The sequence below is a fragment of the Hipposideros armiger genome, unplaced genomic scaffold, assembly GCF_001890085.2.
Source record: "Hipposideros armiger isolate ML-2016 unplaced genomic scaffold, ASM189008v1 scaffold_834, whole genome shotgun sequence".
Classification (NCBI taxonomy): domain Eukaryota; kingdom Metazoa; phylum Chordata; class Mammalia; order Chiroptera; family Hipposideridae; genus Hipposideros; species Hipposideros armiger.
The window spans coordinates 590,637-603,575 of record NW_017732184.1 but is presented as its reverse complement, the minus strand read 5'-3'; the positions used below and the strand labels follow the sequence as shown (position 1 = coordinate 603,575).

Below are 12,939 nucleotides of genomic sequence, written 5' to 3'. Positions count from 1 at the left end.
TCCTGGAAATCCTGAGTTAGTATGCACTGCTCACACGGCAGGCCTCTGTGGACAGCGGTGTTGGGGACTGACCCTGCGAAGGCAGTGTGTGCACAGACGCTCTGCCCTTGTGTTACGCAGTCAGGCCATTGACTTCAGCGGAAAGACAAGTGGAAGAGTGGTAGCCTCTGAGACCTGGCAGGGCCCCTGGGCACCCTGCTCACTCTAGTACCTTGCCCCTTCCTTCAACAGTCCTGCTGCCGTCCTCCGGCCTGTGGTGCATGCCTTCTGTGACGGGACACTCACCGTCCCAGCCAGCTCAAGTTTTTAGGAGCTGTTCCCTGTCCTCTGATCCTGGCAATGCCCTCAGGGAATCCCAGCGCAGCTGTGTGCTCTTAGGCACATGGGCAATTTTAGGAAGACTGAGGTCTGACTTAGAAGCATGTCTGTTGAGTAGTGTTTTTTCCTGTGCGCTGGCAGCTGAGGGTTTGGTGAATGAGGCTGTTCTGTGTGTGGCCCCAGATCACAATCAGGGCCACTGAGTGCAGAGCAGCCTGTGGGTATCAGGAAAGGCTTTCCCAGGTGGCAGGTAGTTATATGACAGCTGCCAGTTAAAAATATGCAGAATCCTCATTGGTTGTGGCCAGGGAGGTGGGCTGTCTGTGATCCATGGACCGCCTGCCACTCTCTGACTGGATCCCCCCGCACACAGAGACACAAGTAGTATGGATGAGCTGAAGGGACATTTCAAGTTAATGATTGTTCCAGCTAGAAGGGCTACACCTGCTGTCAGGAGGAAGTGGAAATGGCTCCATGTTATCCTTGGGTGATTTGACCTCATCTTTCCCCCTTCCATGCACATTGTACTTACCTGCACACAAGCAGCCCCCCCCTTACACAGGTGTTTGCACATATGTATACCCTGTTGTGTGCTTACATAGGTAGATGCACTCACACATTTGGATACCTGATGTGTGCTTGTGCACAAGATATACTTAGAGCCTCACGCACAAACCTCATGTACTCGGATATGTCAGTCCCTGTACCCACACACAGATCTGGTTCGGGGGCAGGCTCCAGCATACCTGAGCCAGGGTGGCCTGGGATTTCCCAGAGCTCAGGTCCTCAGGCTCCAACCTCACCTCATGTGGCTGTCCTGACCTTGGGTCTTATAGACTTTTGAGCCTAGGTCTCATGCATATGTCTTAGACCAGAAAGAAAGCTAAGTGGTTTGAGTTACCAGCTCCCTACTTATGCTCTGCCTTCCTGGGGAGGCAGAGGCAGTGTGAGATGCTGCTGCCTGTCCCAAGACCTTAGGGACTTGAGGATTGGATGCCCTGGTGCTGTCTGGCGCCATGTCTGTGGCCAGGGAAGGGCCCCGTGGCTGGTTGCTGGACCGTGTGTTGATGCGCTGTGTCCTCCCTGCAGGCATCCCCACTCAGCCCTAGCCCTGCCCTGAGGGACTGGTTGGACTCGTAGCCTCACTCTCCTACATGAAGGGACACTCAGCCTCCAGGAGCAGCGTCAGCACCTCCACTGTGCCATGTAGAGAGCCAGGAGTTTGCTTTGAACTGATGGGGAGAGGGTCTGCCCCAGAGGACCCAGCCTCCTCCAGAAAGGATGGGAAGATGAGGGAAGAGCTGTTGAGACCTGAGAGGCAGCTGGAGGGGACAGCTCTCTGGTCTGAAGCCTGGCCTTGGGCCCGGCTTGTGCCCTATGCCTCTAGACAGGTTCCCCTGGAACTCAGTCAGGCCCTGCTCACGGGCCCAAGAGGAAAGTCTCCTATACTTACTGGGGCCAGGCTGACTGGGAAGTCCTTGCGGCTGCAGGAATCCCAGCAGAAGATAAGCTCCCAGAGTGGCAGAAATATGACTCAAGCCTTTTTGTCTCAAGCTGGTTCCCAGAGAGTAGCCTCCCAGAGAGTAGCCTTCCCCTTCCTCTCTCCCATGCGCCCAGCAGCCATGATGGGAGGGGCTTAAAGAGCCCAGATGTGCTGGGTGGGCTCTGGGCTATCTCCTGGCACCTCGCGGGCAGGTCCTGAATACCCCTCTCTCCCTCTGCAGTGTCTTAGATGATGAGGGCAGCAACCTGAGGCAGCAGAAGCTTGACCGGCAGGTGAGTGAGGCTGGGGCCACGGGAAGGGTAGTCAGCACTCGCCGTCCTTGCCAGAGTCTGGGCCAGATGTGCTGTGGAGGAGAAAGAGCGGGAGGGCTGTCCCCTTACTGGGGTAATCCTGACTAGTGGGGAGAGGGGACCCTCCAGAAGCAATTCTCGCCTTTACCAGCTAAGTGTTGACTCTGCACAGTGCATGGGGCTTCTACCGAGCAGGCAGCTGGGGTGACTGCCCTGGGAGAGCTGGATGTGCTGTGACCCTGCCAGAGTAGTTACCTGGGCCAAGTTTTGCCTTCTTTTCCTGGACCCCAAGTCTGGGGGCACCAAGGACATGAGGCCTTGGTCCTGAGTGTGCTTCGGACGCCATGGCGACCTCTAGAAGGGAGCTGGGCAAGCAGGGCCTTCGTCTCCACTCCCAGTCCGGGAGCCCTCCTGTGGGCGGAAGCAGTGGGCTGCCCTCTCTAGCATGCCAACCTCTGCGCCTGTCCGGTGCCTCTGTAGCGGGCTCTGCTGGAGCAAAAGCAGAAGAAGAAGCGCCAGGAGCCCCTGATGGTGCAGGCCAATGCCGACGGGAGGCCCCGCAGCCGGCGTGCCCAGCAGTCAGAGGAGCAGGCCCCCCTGGTGGAGTCCTACCTCAGCAGCAGTGGCAGCACCAGCTATCAAGGTACATCCTGCCCTTAGGAAAACGTGGGACAGCCAACCTGGGGAGGACCCTGTGCGGTGGCTCCACTGGGTAGGCAAGGGGGTCATCTGTCAGGATGCGCCCAGGCTGAGTGTGGCTCCCAGCCCAGGTGGACAGCTGAGTGCGGCGGGCGGAGAAAGGAGACCTGGAGCCTTGAGCTCCTGCATATGCTCAGGATGTCGTCTCCAGGGTCAGGTGCCACGGCCAGAAGCTAAAACGATGGGTCTGCGAGGTCAAAAGTCCAGGTTTCTGGAGCGTTTCACTGAGAGCAGGAGGCCTCCTGAGAGGAGTCCATCTCAACACCTCACACCAGCTAGCGTCTCCTGTGATGGACACCTATTGCCTCCTCTCCCTGGGCTCCCTGCCCTCTCAGTCTACCTGGCTTCTCACGTGCAGGCCCCTGCACAGAGCCACGGGGGCCAGCAGCCTCCAGCTCGCCCATCTTTGCACACTGCTTCTCAGCAGAGCCCACTTGGTGGGGAATTGTTTGCAGCTTATCCTGGGGATATGGTGTGTGTGGCTCCACTGCCTCCCTAAGCTCAAGACCCTCCCTCCTGCTTAGGTTAGGTTATGAGGACCCCAGGCCAGACTGAAGGTTGGTCTCTCTGATCCCAAAGGAGGGACTCAGACTCAGTCCCCACTGCCCTCTGCTGGTGCAGGTGATCCCGGAGGCTCCTCTATCAGGCGGTGTCTCTAAGAAGGTGGCAGGCATCTGGCTTTTGCAGTTGGAAGGCACCTTAGTAGCCATGGTGCTCGCGTCCTTCTGGGCTTCCTCAGAGCCTGCAGCCTCCAGCCACGTCCAGCTACTGGTTTTCGCCTCACCTCAGGGCTAACTGCCGCGCCCTCCCACACCCCTGCCCCATAGTGTTTCAGGTTCCACTAACCAGCCCTTAGCTCACTGGGTCCTCTTGTCTGTGCCTCGGAGGGCAAACCTAGTGCCCAGGCTTGGCACAGCACACTGGACAAGCTTGGTGCCCTCTGTGTGCCCTCGTCCCACTGAAAACCCACTTATGTCTAATAACAAAGCCTGTCTGTGAGCATTTGCCAGTGGCTAAGCACAGTGCTAGGTGAGGAATATCATTTATTCCTCACCATAGCTCATGACGCCCACGTGATCGATAAGGCGATGGGCTCGGAGGGGTCACCGACTTCCCATGGTATACTGCTAGTGAGCATCTGGGTGAGGCGTTGAAGCCAGGCCTGCCGGACTCCAAACGGCCTTTCCTCCATATTGTCACCTCCGTGATAGGAAGCGCCGTCATTGTAATAATTCCCCTGTGTGGGCTTCAGTTCTGTATCCAGGGCCACAGCTGGTATGTCTGTACTCTACCTGAGAGGCCCTTCGGAGGAGGGGGACACAGCACTCTGCCCAGCACTGCTGTCTCGGACGGGCAGTCCCAGCTGCTCCACACAGAATTGGCCCCTGGCCCCACCCTCTCCTGGCAGCCCCCTCCTCACACTTCCTCTGTGAGCACCGTCCCAAGCATGGTGGCGGTGCCCTGCAGAGAAAGCCTGCCTGTTGGGCATCTGTGGAGCCCGGCCTGCTGCTGTGTGGGCATCACAGCCCCTGCTCTGCCCAGCCTGGCACCTGACTGTTGGAGGCTGCATGTGGGCTGGGAGCCTGCTCCTGGGACTTCGGGCCCTGCCAGTTTGGGCCAGAGGCCAGCATTGTGAGACTTTGAGAGAGTCTCTCAAGTCACCGATGTGCGGTCATTTTGGCAGGTGTTGCTTGTACTGAACTATGTGCCAGGGCAGTGCCAGGCCTGCAGAAACATCCAGAGTCAGAAGATAGAGTTTCTGGTCAGGCCACTAGCTGTCACCTGCTCACTTGTGACTAGGCAAATCACTTACACGCTCTGGGCCTGTTTCCTCCTCTGTGAGGAAAATCCTCTCTCAGGGCTTTGAACACTGAAGCAGCCATGGTGTGTTCCAAGGTCCAGTCACCTGCATGCTATTCCCTGCTGAGACTCCAGAGCAGGCTGGGTCATGCTGCACCTCTAGGGTCCCAGCCTTGCCTGGCTTTGAGAGGTGGACAGTCCCTGAGGAGGCTGCTGCGCAGGTGGCTGACCCACCCCGGATTGGTGTTACCCAGAGCGCCCCACCCCCACCTGCAGCATGAGCTGCCTTCTGCTCTGCCCTCTGCTGGCTCTTGCTGTTAAATATTATACAAGGGGATCACTCCCAGAGGAAGATAAGGGAGTTGGACCAAAATCAGAACTGATGGTTTATCCTGGTAAACAGATTTTGACCTACCGACCATGCTCATTCATGTTATGTATTTATCTGGTTCTCAAATATGTATTGAGGGCCTATTTTGTGCCAGCTTCTGTATTAGAGGCTGGGGGTCCAGGGTGAGCACAAGTGGGTGTGGTCACTGTTCTCTTGTGGACCTTATGGTCTAAAAGGGGAGAGAGTTAAAACAGATGGTCACAGGTGTGCCCTGAGGAAAGTCGCCAGGCTCTGTGCATGAATGGCAGAAAGCCTGCTCCAGATTAGGGGTCAGGGAAGGCCGCCTTGAGGAGCTGGCATTTGCAGTGAGTAGGTGTTAGTGGGCGGGCTCGGCAGTCATGAGGGCAGTCCAGGCAGGGAGACAGCAAGGCCCCTGTCAAGAGGGGGTCCAGGATGTACAAAGGCACTGAAAGAGAATGGTGTGGCTGGCACTGGAAAGTGCGGGGAGTGGTGCAGTGTGTGAAATGAGGAGTGTGCAGTTAGGCCAAGGCCAAGGCCAAGCGGAAGGAGATGGAGGAGCCAGACTTGCAGGAGAATGTTGGTCTTCATCTTCAGTGAAATCATTCTAAGACTTTGAGCAGACTGGAGTTCTGACATGTAGAGAATTCAGAAGCCACCCAGCAGTGACCCTTCTGAGACCTGTTAGTGTCAGCTGCTAGTGTCCCAGAATGACTCTCCTGCCTCAGGGTGCTCTGGCACCCGAGGCCCCCAACGGGCTGATCCCATGAGGGGCAGTGCAGGCTCCCTGGAGTGCTTGCCCTAGCTCTCCCGAGATGCAGTCTTTTCTGTCTTCATCCGCCATCTTTGATGACCCACATTCCTCCAGACACTCTCCCTCCCGCCACCCAGGCTCAAACGGTTGGCTGGCCCAGAGCTCAGACTTCTCTTAGTTGATCATGGTGTGGGTCAGGCTTTTGGCTTTATCACACTGGGCTGGGGGTAATGCTTCTTTCCAGCTCAGCCTGCCCTGGGCACCCTTACCTGGTAGATATGGGTGGTACAGAGGCCCTGGCGGGACGTGGGTGCTGGTGAGGGACCTGGAAAATGTGCTGGGAAGTGTGTCCAAGTTGGAGCTCTGGTCTCACCTAGTACCCATCTTTCTCTCTCTCTCTCCCTCCCTCCTCTCTTCTCTCTCTCTTTCTCCCTCACTCTTTCTTGCTCACTCTTGCTCTCTGGCTCTCTCCTAAGCAGTTCAAGAGGCTGACTCACTTGCCACTGTGCAGCTGGGATCTGCCCACCCAACAGCACCAGCCTCAGCCAAGAGAACCAAGGCAGCGGCCGCAGCAGGGGGCCAGGGCAGGGCCTCGAGGAAACAGAAGAAGGGGAAGCACAGAGGTTGGCTTGCCTCCCCACAGCCCTCCGCAGGAGGCCTGGCCCCCACTGTAGGTTTGGGGGAGGCTTATCCTCCAGACTCGGAGGTCAGGGACAGGGTAGGAGGCCTCACTGAAGGCACAAAAGGGCGCTCGGGACCCCACGCAGCTGGCTCACAGGCCTCCTCTAGCTCATGGGGTACCTGGGCTGGCCTGCGGGTGTGGGCAGGCCCTCCATACTGCCAGGAAGTGAAATCTAGCTCAGCTGTGGCCCAGGAAGTCCTGCCTCCTGCCCAGCCTGAGCAGCCTCTCCCTCCCTTTGGGCTCACGGCATCTCAGGCAGCCTGCTTCATCCTTGTGTGGCCTCCCAGCCATCATGTGGGCTTCTGCAGCTCTCTAGTCCCAATTCTACCCTGTGGACCCACAGACCAGTCTGTTTCCTCTGCTCCTCTCCCCCCCAGAAAAGATCCCCCAAGATCAAGGGCAGTTATGGTGGCCCCTGCCCCGAGTCCTGTTTCTGCTGGCTCCACCCCGTTTCCTCAGCCCTTGCTCATGGGCACTGACTTCCAGGCTTCTGGTTGTGGTTGGACAGTGGGGTGCAGGGTCCATAGGCTTCTGGAGCTGACTGCTGCATTTTGGGGCATAGCCCAGCTGGGCAGAGTGTGGACCAGGCCTTGCTTCTGTTACTGAAGCTGTGGCAACTTGGGCAGGAAGGTTGGCGTAGGATGGGAGATCCTCCATTTGGGAAGCAAGTGTAGGCCAAGCTCAGTCTTTCTCAAGGGGCCCATGTTTTGAATGATGTGTTTAGTGTGTGTGTGTGTGTGTGTGTCTATGAGAGAGTGAACATCAGCACTGATAGCTTGTAACTGGCTGCATACGTGAATGAGTGGTGACCTAGGCTGTGAGCTGGACGGATCCTTGTTCTCCATTTTGTCTTTTTCACTGTGTAGTTGGTTTCGTAGGTGGCTGCCGTCTGCCTAGGGATTTTGAGGCATTTCAAACCAACCCTCGGCAACTAATTCGGGGAACAGCAGAAGAAACCGAGCCCGTGTCCCTTCATAGTTTACCAATCATTAAGAGGCTGATAGCAATCATTAGTTCTTTAAAAGTCAGTTTTGCAAATGGTCCCCCTACTCATCCCTCACCCACTTCATGGAAATCTGAGGATCCAGCTCTCCCCTCCCCCACCCCACCCCCAGACGGGACTCAGGCGTGTCCGTGGCCTGCAGGCACCAGCGGGCCAGCAGCTCTGGCAGAAGACAAGTCTGAGGCCCGAGGCCCAGTGCAGATCCTGACTGTGGGCCAGTCGGACCACGCCCAGGACGCAGGGGAGACGGCAGCTGGTGGGGGCGCACCGCCCAGCGTGCAGGACCTCCGTGCCACGCTGCAGAGGAAGGGTGAGCCCCATGGGGGTCCAGTGTCACCCCCAAAGCTCAGTCCAAGGTTCTCAGATGCACCCTTCTAGGGGAGCATGGCCCTCCTGTGTCTGTTCCAGCCCCCCCAGATCTCGGTGGGGGCCATATTTGGGAGACCAGTGAGAAACTTGGGCAGGGCCCCCTGATAAGGTCAAGTTAAGGGAAAGCAGTTTGAACTGGGGTAACCAGCTGGCCCATAGTCCAGCCCTGTCTGCTCCACCCATATCACCTGCCCCCAGGGAGGCCCAGGTTTGGGGATAGATTTCCTTTCCCTTTGGTTCCTTTGGGAAAAGCCTCCTTTTGTAAAACGTTCTCTGTGAGCCAGGGGGGGGCAGGGTCAGGATGCTGAGAGGCAGCGCAGATCCTCCCAGGGAACCTGCTGCCCAGATAGCTTTCCCACCACGAGCCCTGCCCCAGGGAGCCCCTGGCGCGAGGTGGCAGAGGGAAGCCCTGCAGTGCCACGCATTCTGAGGAACTGGATCAGGGACAGCTTCCTGGAGAAATGGCTATTGGGGCAATCTGAGGCTAAGGATGGCATTTCGGGTGGCGAGAAGCATTCAGACAGAGGAGCGCAGCCAGGCTGGGGAGAGGCGTCGGTGGGCCCTGCACCTCAGGCTGAGTAAGGAGCTGAGCCTTTCCCCAGGCAGATTCCATGGTCTGTGCCAGCCAAGGCCTCTCCTAGGCCTGAGGCCAGAAATGGAGGCTTCCAGAGCAGGGTCAGCTCAACTCAGGCCTTGCTACACAGGAGACAGGCACTGCAAGTGCTAGAGAGGAGGGGCTCTGATGGAGGGACTGAGCTGAAGCTGGGGGAGGGGGGTTCACACCCCAAGGATCGTGACCAGTCCCAGCATGCAACCAAGAGTGTCCTTGTGTATATATGGATATATGTGTGGGAGTGCATGTGCGTGCACATGTGCACACACGGCTGTGCGTGTGTGTGCAGGCAGGTACGGGTGACTCAGTGCCTGTGAACGGTGTTGATCTGGGTATGTATATACGACCACTCATCTCTTCCCGCTCCTCTGCCCGGCCCAGGCGTCTCCAGCAGCATGAGCTTTGATGAGGAGGAGGACGAGGACGAGAACAGCTCCAGCTCCTCCCAGCTAAACAGCAACACCCGGCCCAGCTCCGCAGCTAGCAAGAAGTCCATCAGGGTGAGTGGGGAGCTTTCAGGCCCAGTGGGAGGGTGGCCGGTGGTGTTCCCAGGGCTGGTCATTCAGGTCGGAGAGCCAGTGAGTATGGAGAAACGATGGTGAGTGGCTTTCCTGGGCCAGGAGCTGGGCCCAGATCTCTGGCCTGGGCCCTTCCTTCGTCCCACTCAGCCTGCCAGGAGGGTGGAGGGAGCTGGAGTTGGACAGGATGACCTCTGAGAACCTGCCCGAGCCTCCATCTCCATCCCCAGGGACTCCTGAGGAGGGGAAGGGCTGGGGAGCTAGCTGCTGACCCTCAGGCCAAGCAGGCCAAGCCCACATCCCGGAACCCGGCCCTGTCTCCCAGCACCTCTGGCACAGCAGGGGCGGCTCTGGACCCCAGACCCACCCCTACTTTCAGCTGCTTAGAGCCCCCAGGCTCAGGCTGCTTCCTGTGCCCTGCCCGGTAGGAGGCCGCCTCAGCCCCCAGCCTGGCAGTCCCAGAGCCTTCTGTGGATGTGGAGGTCCAGGACCTTGAGGAGTTTGCACTGAGGCCAGCCCCCCAGGGCATCACCATCAAGGGCCGCATCACGCGGGACAAGAAGGGGATGGACCGGGGCATGTACCCCACCTACTTCCTGCACCTGGACCGTGAGGACGGGAAGAAGGTGAGCTTGGCCTGGACGTGCAGCCTCACCTGGGCCAGCCGAGGTCCTGGGGGCCAGAGTGTGACTGGAAGCCTCAGACGCAGCACTGGCCTTTCAGTCCCCGAGACAAGCCCTGCGCCTGGTCAGTGCACACGTGTGTCAGTGCACATCATGTTCAGGAGCTGAACGCGTGTGTGTGAGTGGCATATGATTGTGTGCGGACCAGAGGCTGGACCTCAAATGTGACCTTACTCTACTCCCCAAGGTGTTCCTCCTGGCGGGAAGGAAGAGAAAGAAGAGTAAAACTTCCAATTACCTCATCTCTGTGGACCCAACAGATTTGTCTCGAGGAGGGGACAGCTACATCGGAAAATTGCGGTACCAGCACATCCCCAGGAAGGGGACAGGCTCCCTAGAGGGCATCTTGTGTCCCTCTAGACGTCTAGGCCAGAGGGGTCAGATCTTCTCCCAGGATCCTCTTTGTCCATCGGGTCCAACCACAGGCTCAGGTCTGTGTCAGTCTAGAGCCAGACTTGGATGGGCCTCACATGCCCTACCCTAAGCTGCTCTCGGTCAGGTGGGCACAGGCCCACCAAGAGAGATAGGTCAGACCCCAGGATGTCACTGATGATGCAGTCCACCACAGAAGAACTGCCTTGGCACCACAGTCAGTGCCAAGGGCAGGGCTGAGAGTGAGTCCTTGAGGGAAGAGAGAGCAACCACAGGGTAGGGGGAAGGCTCCTAACTAGCCTCGGGAGGAGGAGGGCTTGCCGAGGAACAGAGTGCCAGATTTGGGGAATACAAATCAAGCTGAGAGGTCAGGAGCCCACGCTGGAGGTGGGGCTGGACCAAGACTCACAGGCTGGACAGGACAGAGGAGTCAGCTCTCCAGTCTGCATGGGGTCCCAGGGCTCAGTGCCAAGGCCCCTCTACAGTGCTGCCAGATGCCATTCTGCGTGCTCACCTCCATGATGGGAGCAATCCTGTTCCTCCAGAGAAACTTCTGTGGGACCCAGATTTACCTCCCCAAATTTCCCTCACTGAAACTACATGATTGGTTCAACTCAGAGCAAATCCAGGCCTTTCGCCCTCAAAGATAGGGACTCAGTGAGCAGGTTGCCCCCAGGTCTGCTCCTAGCTCAGCCCAGAATGCTTTGCAAGCTCCTCATAGGACAGACGGAGCTGCTGGCTGCACTGGGGCAGAGGGGGCATGGCCCTGCACTGATTGTGCCTGTCCTTCAGGTCCAACCTCATGGGCACTAAGTTCACCGTGTATAACAATGGAGTCAACCCTCAGAAGGCATCATCTACTTTGGAAGGTGGAACCTTGCGTCAGGAGTTGGCAGCTGTGTGCTACGTGAGTCCCAGGTTCCTTGGTCTCGTCTCCCAAGTTAGACATGATGCTAAGGACTTGCTGCCTGATCTGTGGGCTATCCCATCTATCTCTGTGGGTAGACAAGACTGCATCGAGGTGGGCTGCCTTCTGTGGAGTGGCCTCTGCCTGGGACAGGGGCCTGGCCCTGTCTTCAGGGCTCAGACCACAGCCTTGGAGAGCTATGGGAACGGGGCCTGGCTCTATGCATCCCAACCCGGGAGCCTCCTGGAAAGAAGGTGGCAGGTCTGGATTCTTATCAGTGCATTCCTTCAGTCCTCCCTCCTGCATCCTGCTGGGGCTACAAGGCCCTTTGCATAATCAGCTCACTGAATGCTCAGCCTAAGAGCTCAGTCCTATTTTATTATATAGATGACGAAACTGAAGCTCAGAGTTTGGGTCACTTGCCAGTGTCACACAACTCATAAATGACCATACTGGAATATAAGTACAGGGGATTTCACCTAATTTTAAAATGAGGGATTGGGAGGTTACCCCTATCAACCTAGGCATAGGCACCTCAGAGACTAATTGGAATCCATAGCTGTTTAGTGTGAGCCTGTGGTGCCACCTGCTGGTCAACTCTGGGGAGGCAGCCCGAATCTCCAAATACTTACTGAGCCCCAGCCATGTTCCAGTTACTGTTTGAGGCCCTAAGGATCTAGTAATGAACAATGGAGACATAAATGTATACCCTTGTGGGACTTAAACTCTTAGTGGGGGAGACAAGCTATAAAACAGACACATAAGCACAAAAAATCTGTTCCTGATAAATGTCAAAAAGGAAAAAAAAGTAGGGAAGGGGGTTATGAAGTATCCAGGTGTGTGTGAGCTTTTGGGAAGGATGGCAGGGAGGGCCTCGCTTTGGCAGCACTTGGGCAAAGCCCAGCAGGAAGTGAGAGCCAGCTGTGCAGGTGTTGGGAGAACACAGGACACGCACGAGCCCTGGATGCCTGACTCGTAGGACAGGGGAGGGCCAATGGTGAAGAGGTGCTGATGGGGCCATTTCACGTGAGGCCTTGCGGGCTGAGGTAAGACCTTCAGCTTTTTCTCTGAATGAACTAAGGAGGAAAAGGATCTGACTTAATAGGACTATTCGCTGCTGTGTGAAGAGATGTTGCGGGGGGAGGGGGGGAGGCTAAGATGGAAACAAGGAGTCCACATAAGTCCATTACTGTGATCTCACTCCGTGAGACACGGTGATGGTGAACAGTGGCTGAATTCTGGATGTGATGTCACGGTAGAGCTGACAGCATTTGCTGATGGATTAGAAGGTGGGGTCAAGGAGGGCCCCAAGTTGTTTGCCTGAGCAAAGGAAAAACTGAGTTGCTGTGAACTGAAGCGAGGATGGCTGTAAGAGGAGCTGGTCGGGCAGAGATTCAGGAGCTCCCTTTTGGACACGTGTAGAGATGCCTGTTAGACATTCAAGTGGAGCTGGTGAGAACGAGCGCATCACCTTTGTTCCCTTCCTCCCAGTCTCTCCAGTTGTAAGTAGAGTCCTCACTCTCTGTATTTCCCAGGAGACAAACGTCTTAGGTTTTAAGGGACCACGGAAGATGACTGTGATCGTCCCAGGCATGAACATGGTTCACGAGAGAGTCTGTATCCGGCCCCGCAACGTGAGTCTCTACCACCCCCCCAGCCCCCAGCCCTTCCCCAACATCCCAGTCTCTGCATGAGCGGCTGAGGACGCAACTCCAGCTGCTGTGTCTGTTTAAGAGGCTCAGCGTGAGAAGCCCTAGGGGGGGGTCTAGGGACATCTAAGGACCCCCTTGGGCAGATCCCGTTTTGGGGCGGTCATGGTGCCAGGGTTTGGGCCTGGCTCAGCTGAGGCTGCTCTCCCAGGAGCACGAGACGCTGCTATCACGCTGGCAGAATAAGAACACAGAGAGTATCATTGAGCTGCAAAACAAGACGCCTGTCTGGAATGACGATACGCAGTCCTACGTACTCAATTTCCACGGGCGCGTCACACAGGCCTCCGTGAAGAACTTCCAGATCATCCATGGCAATGACCGTGAGTGTTTCTGCCCTTACTCATTACTGTGCACATGATAGCTGGG

The 12,939-nt window shown here is 57.0% G+C and overlaps 1 protein-coding gene across 5 annotated transcripts in view; it reads left to right on the top strand.

Annotated features, from left to right (window-relative positions):
- TUB (TUB bipartite transcription factor) overlaps positions 1-12,939 on the top strand; it is a 92,060-nt gene that overhangs the window by 74,128 nt on the left and 4,993 nt on the right. For 3 of the 5 annotated variants that reach the window (XM_019629268.1, XM_019629270.1, XM_019629272.1), the window contains exons 2-11: positions 2,043-2,094; positions 2,593-2,755; positions 6,194-6,337; positions 7,512-7,709; positions 8,763-8,881; positions 9,328-9,525; positions 9,770-9,882; positions 10,747-10,861; positions 12,397-12,495; positions 12,722-12,893. In XM_019629268.1, the coding sequence (XP_019484813.1) occupies positions 2,043-2,094; positions 2,593-2,755; positions 6,194-6,337; positions 7,512-7,709; positions 8,763-8,881; positions 9,328-9,525; positions 9,770-9,882; positions 10,747-10,861; positions 12,397-12,495; positions 12,722-12,893 (1,373 nt within the window). The remainder of the gene's footprint in view (positions 1-2,042; positions 2,095-2,592; positions 2,756-6,193; positions 6,338-7,511; positions 7,710-8,762; positions 8,882-9,327; positions 9,526-9,769; positions 9,883-10,746; positions 10,862-12,396; positions 12,496-12,721; positions 12,894-12,939) is intronic. The other 2 variants (XM_019629269.1, XM_019629271.1) reach the window with 1 other exon arrangement.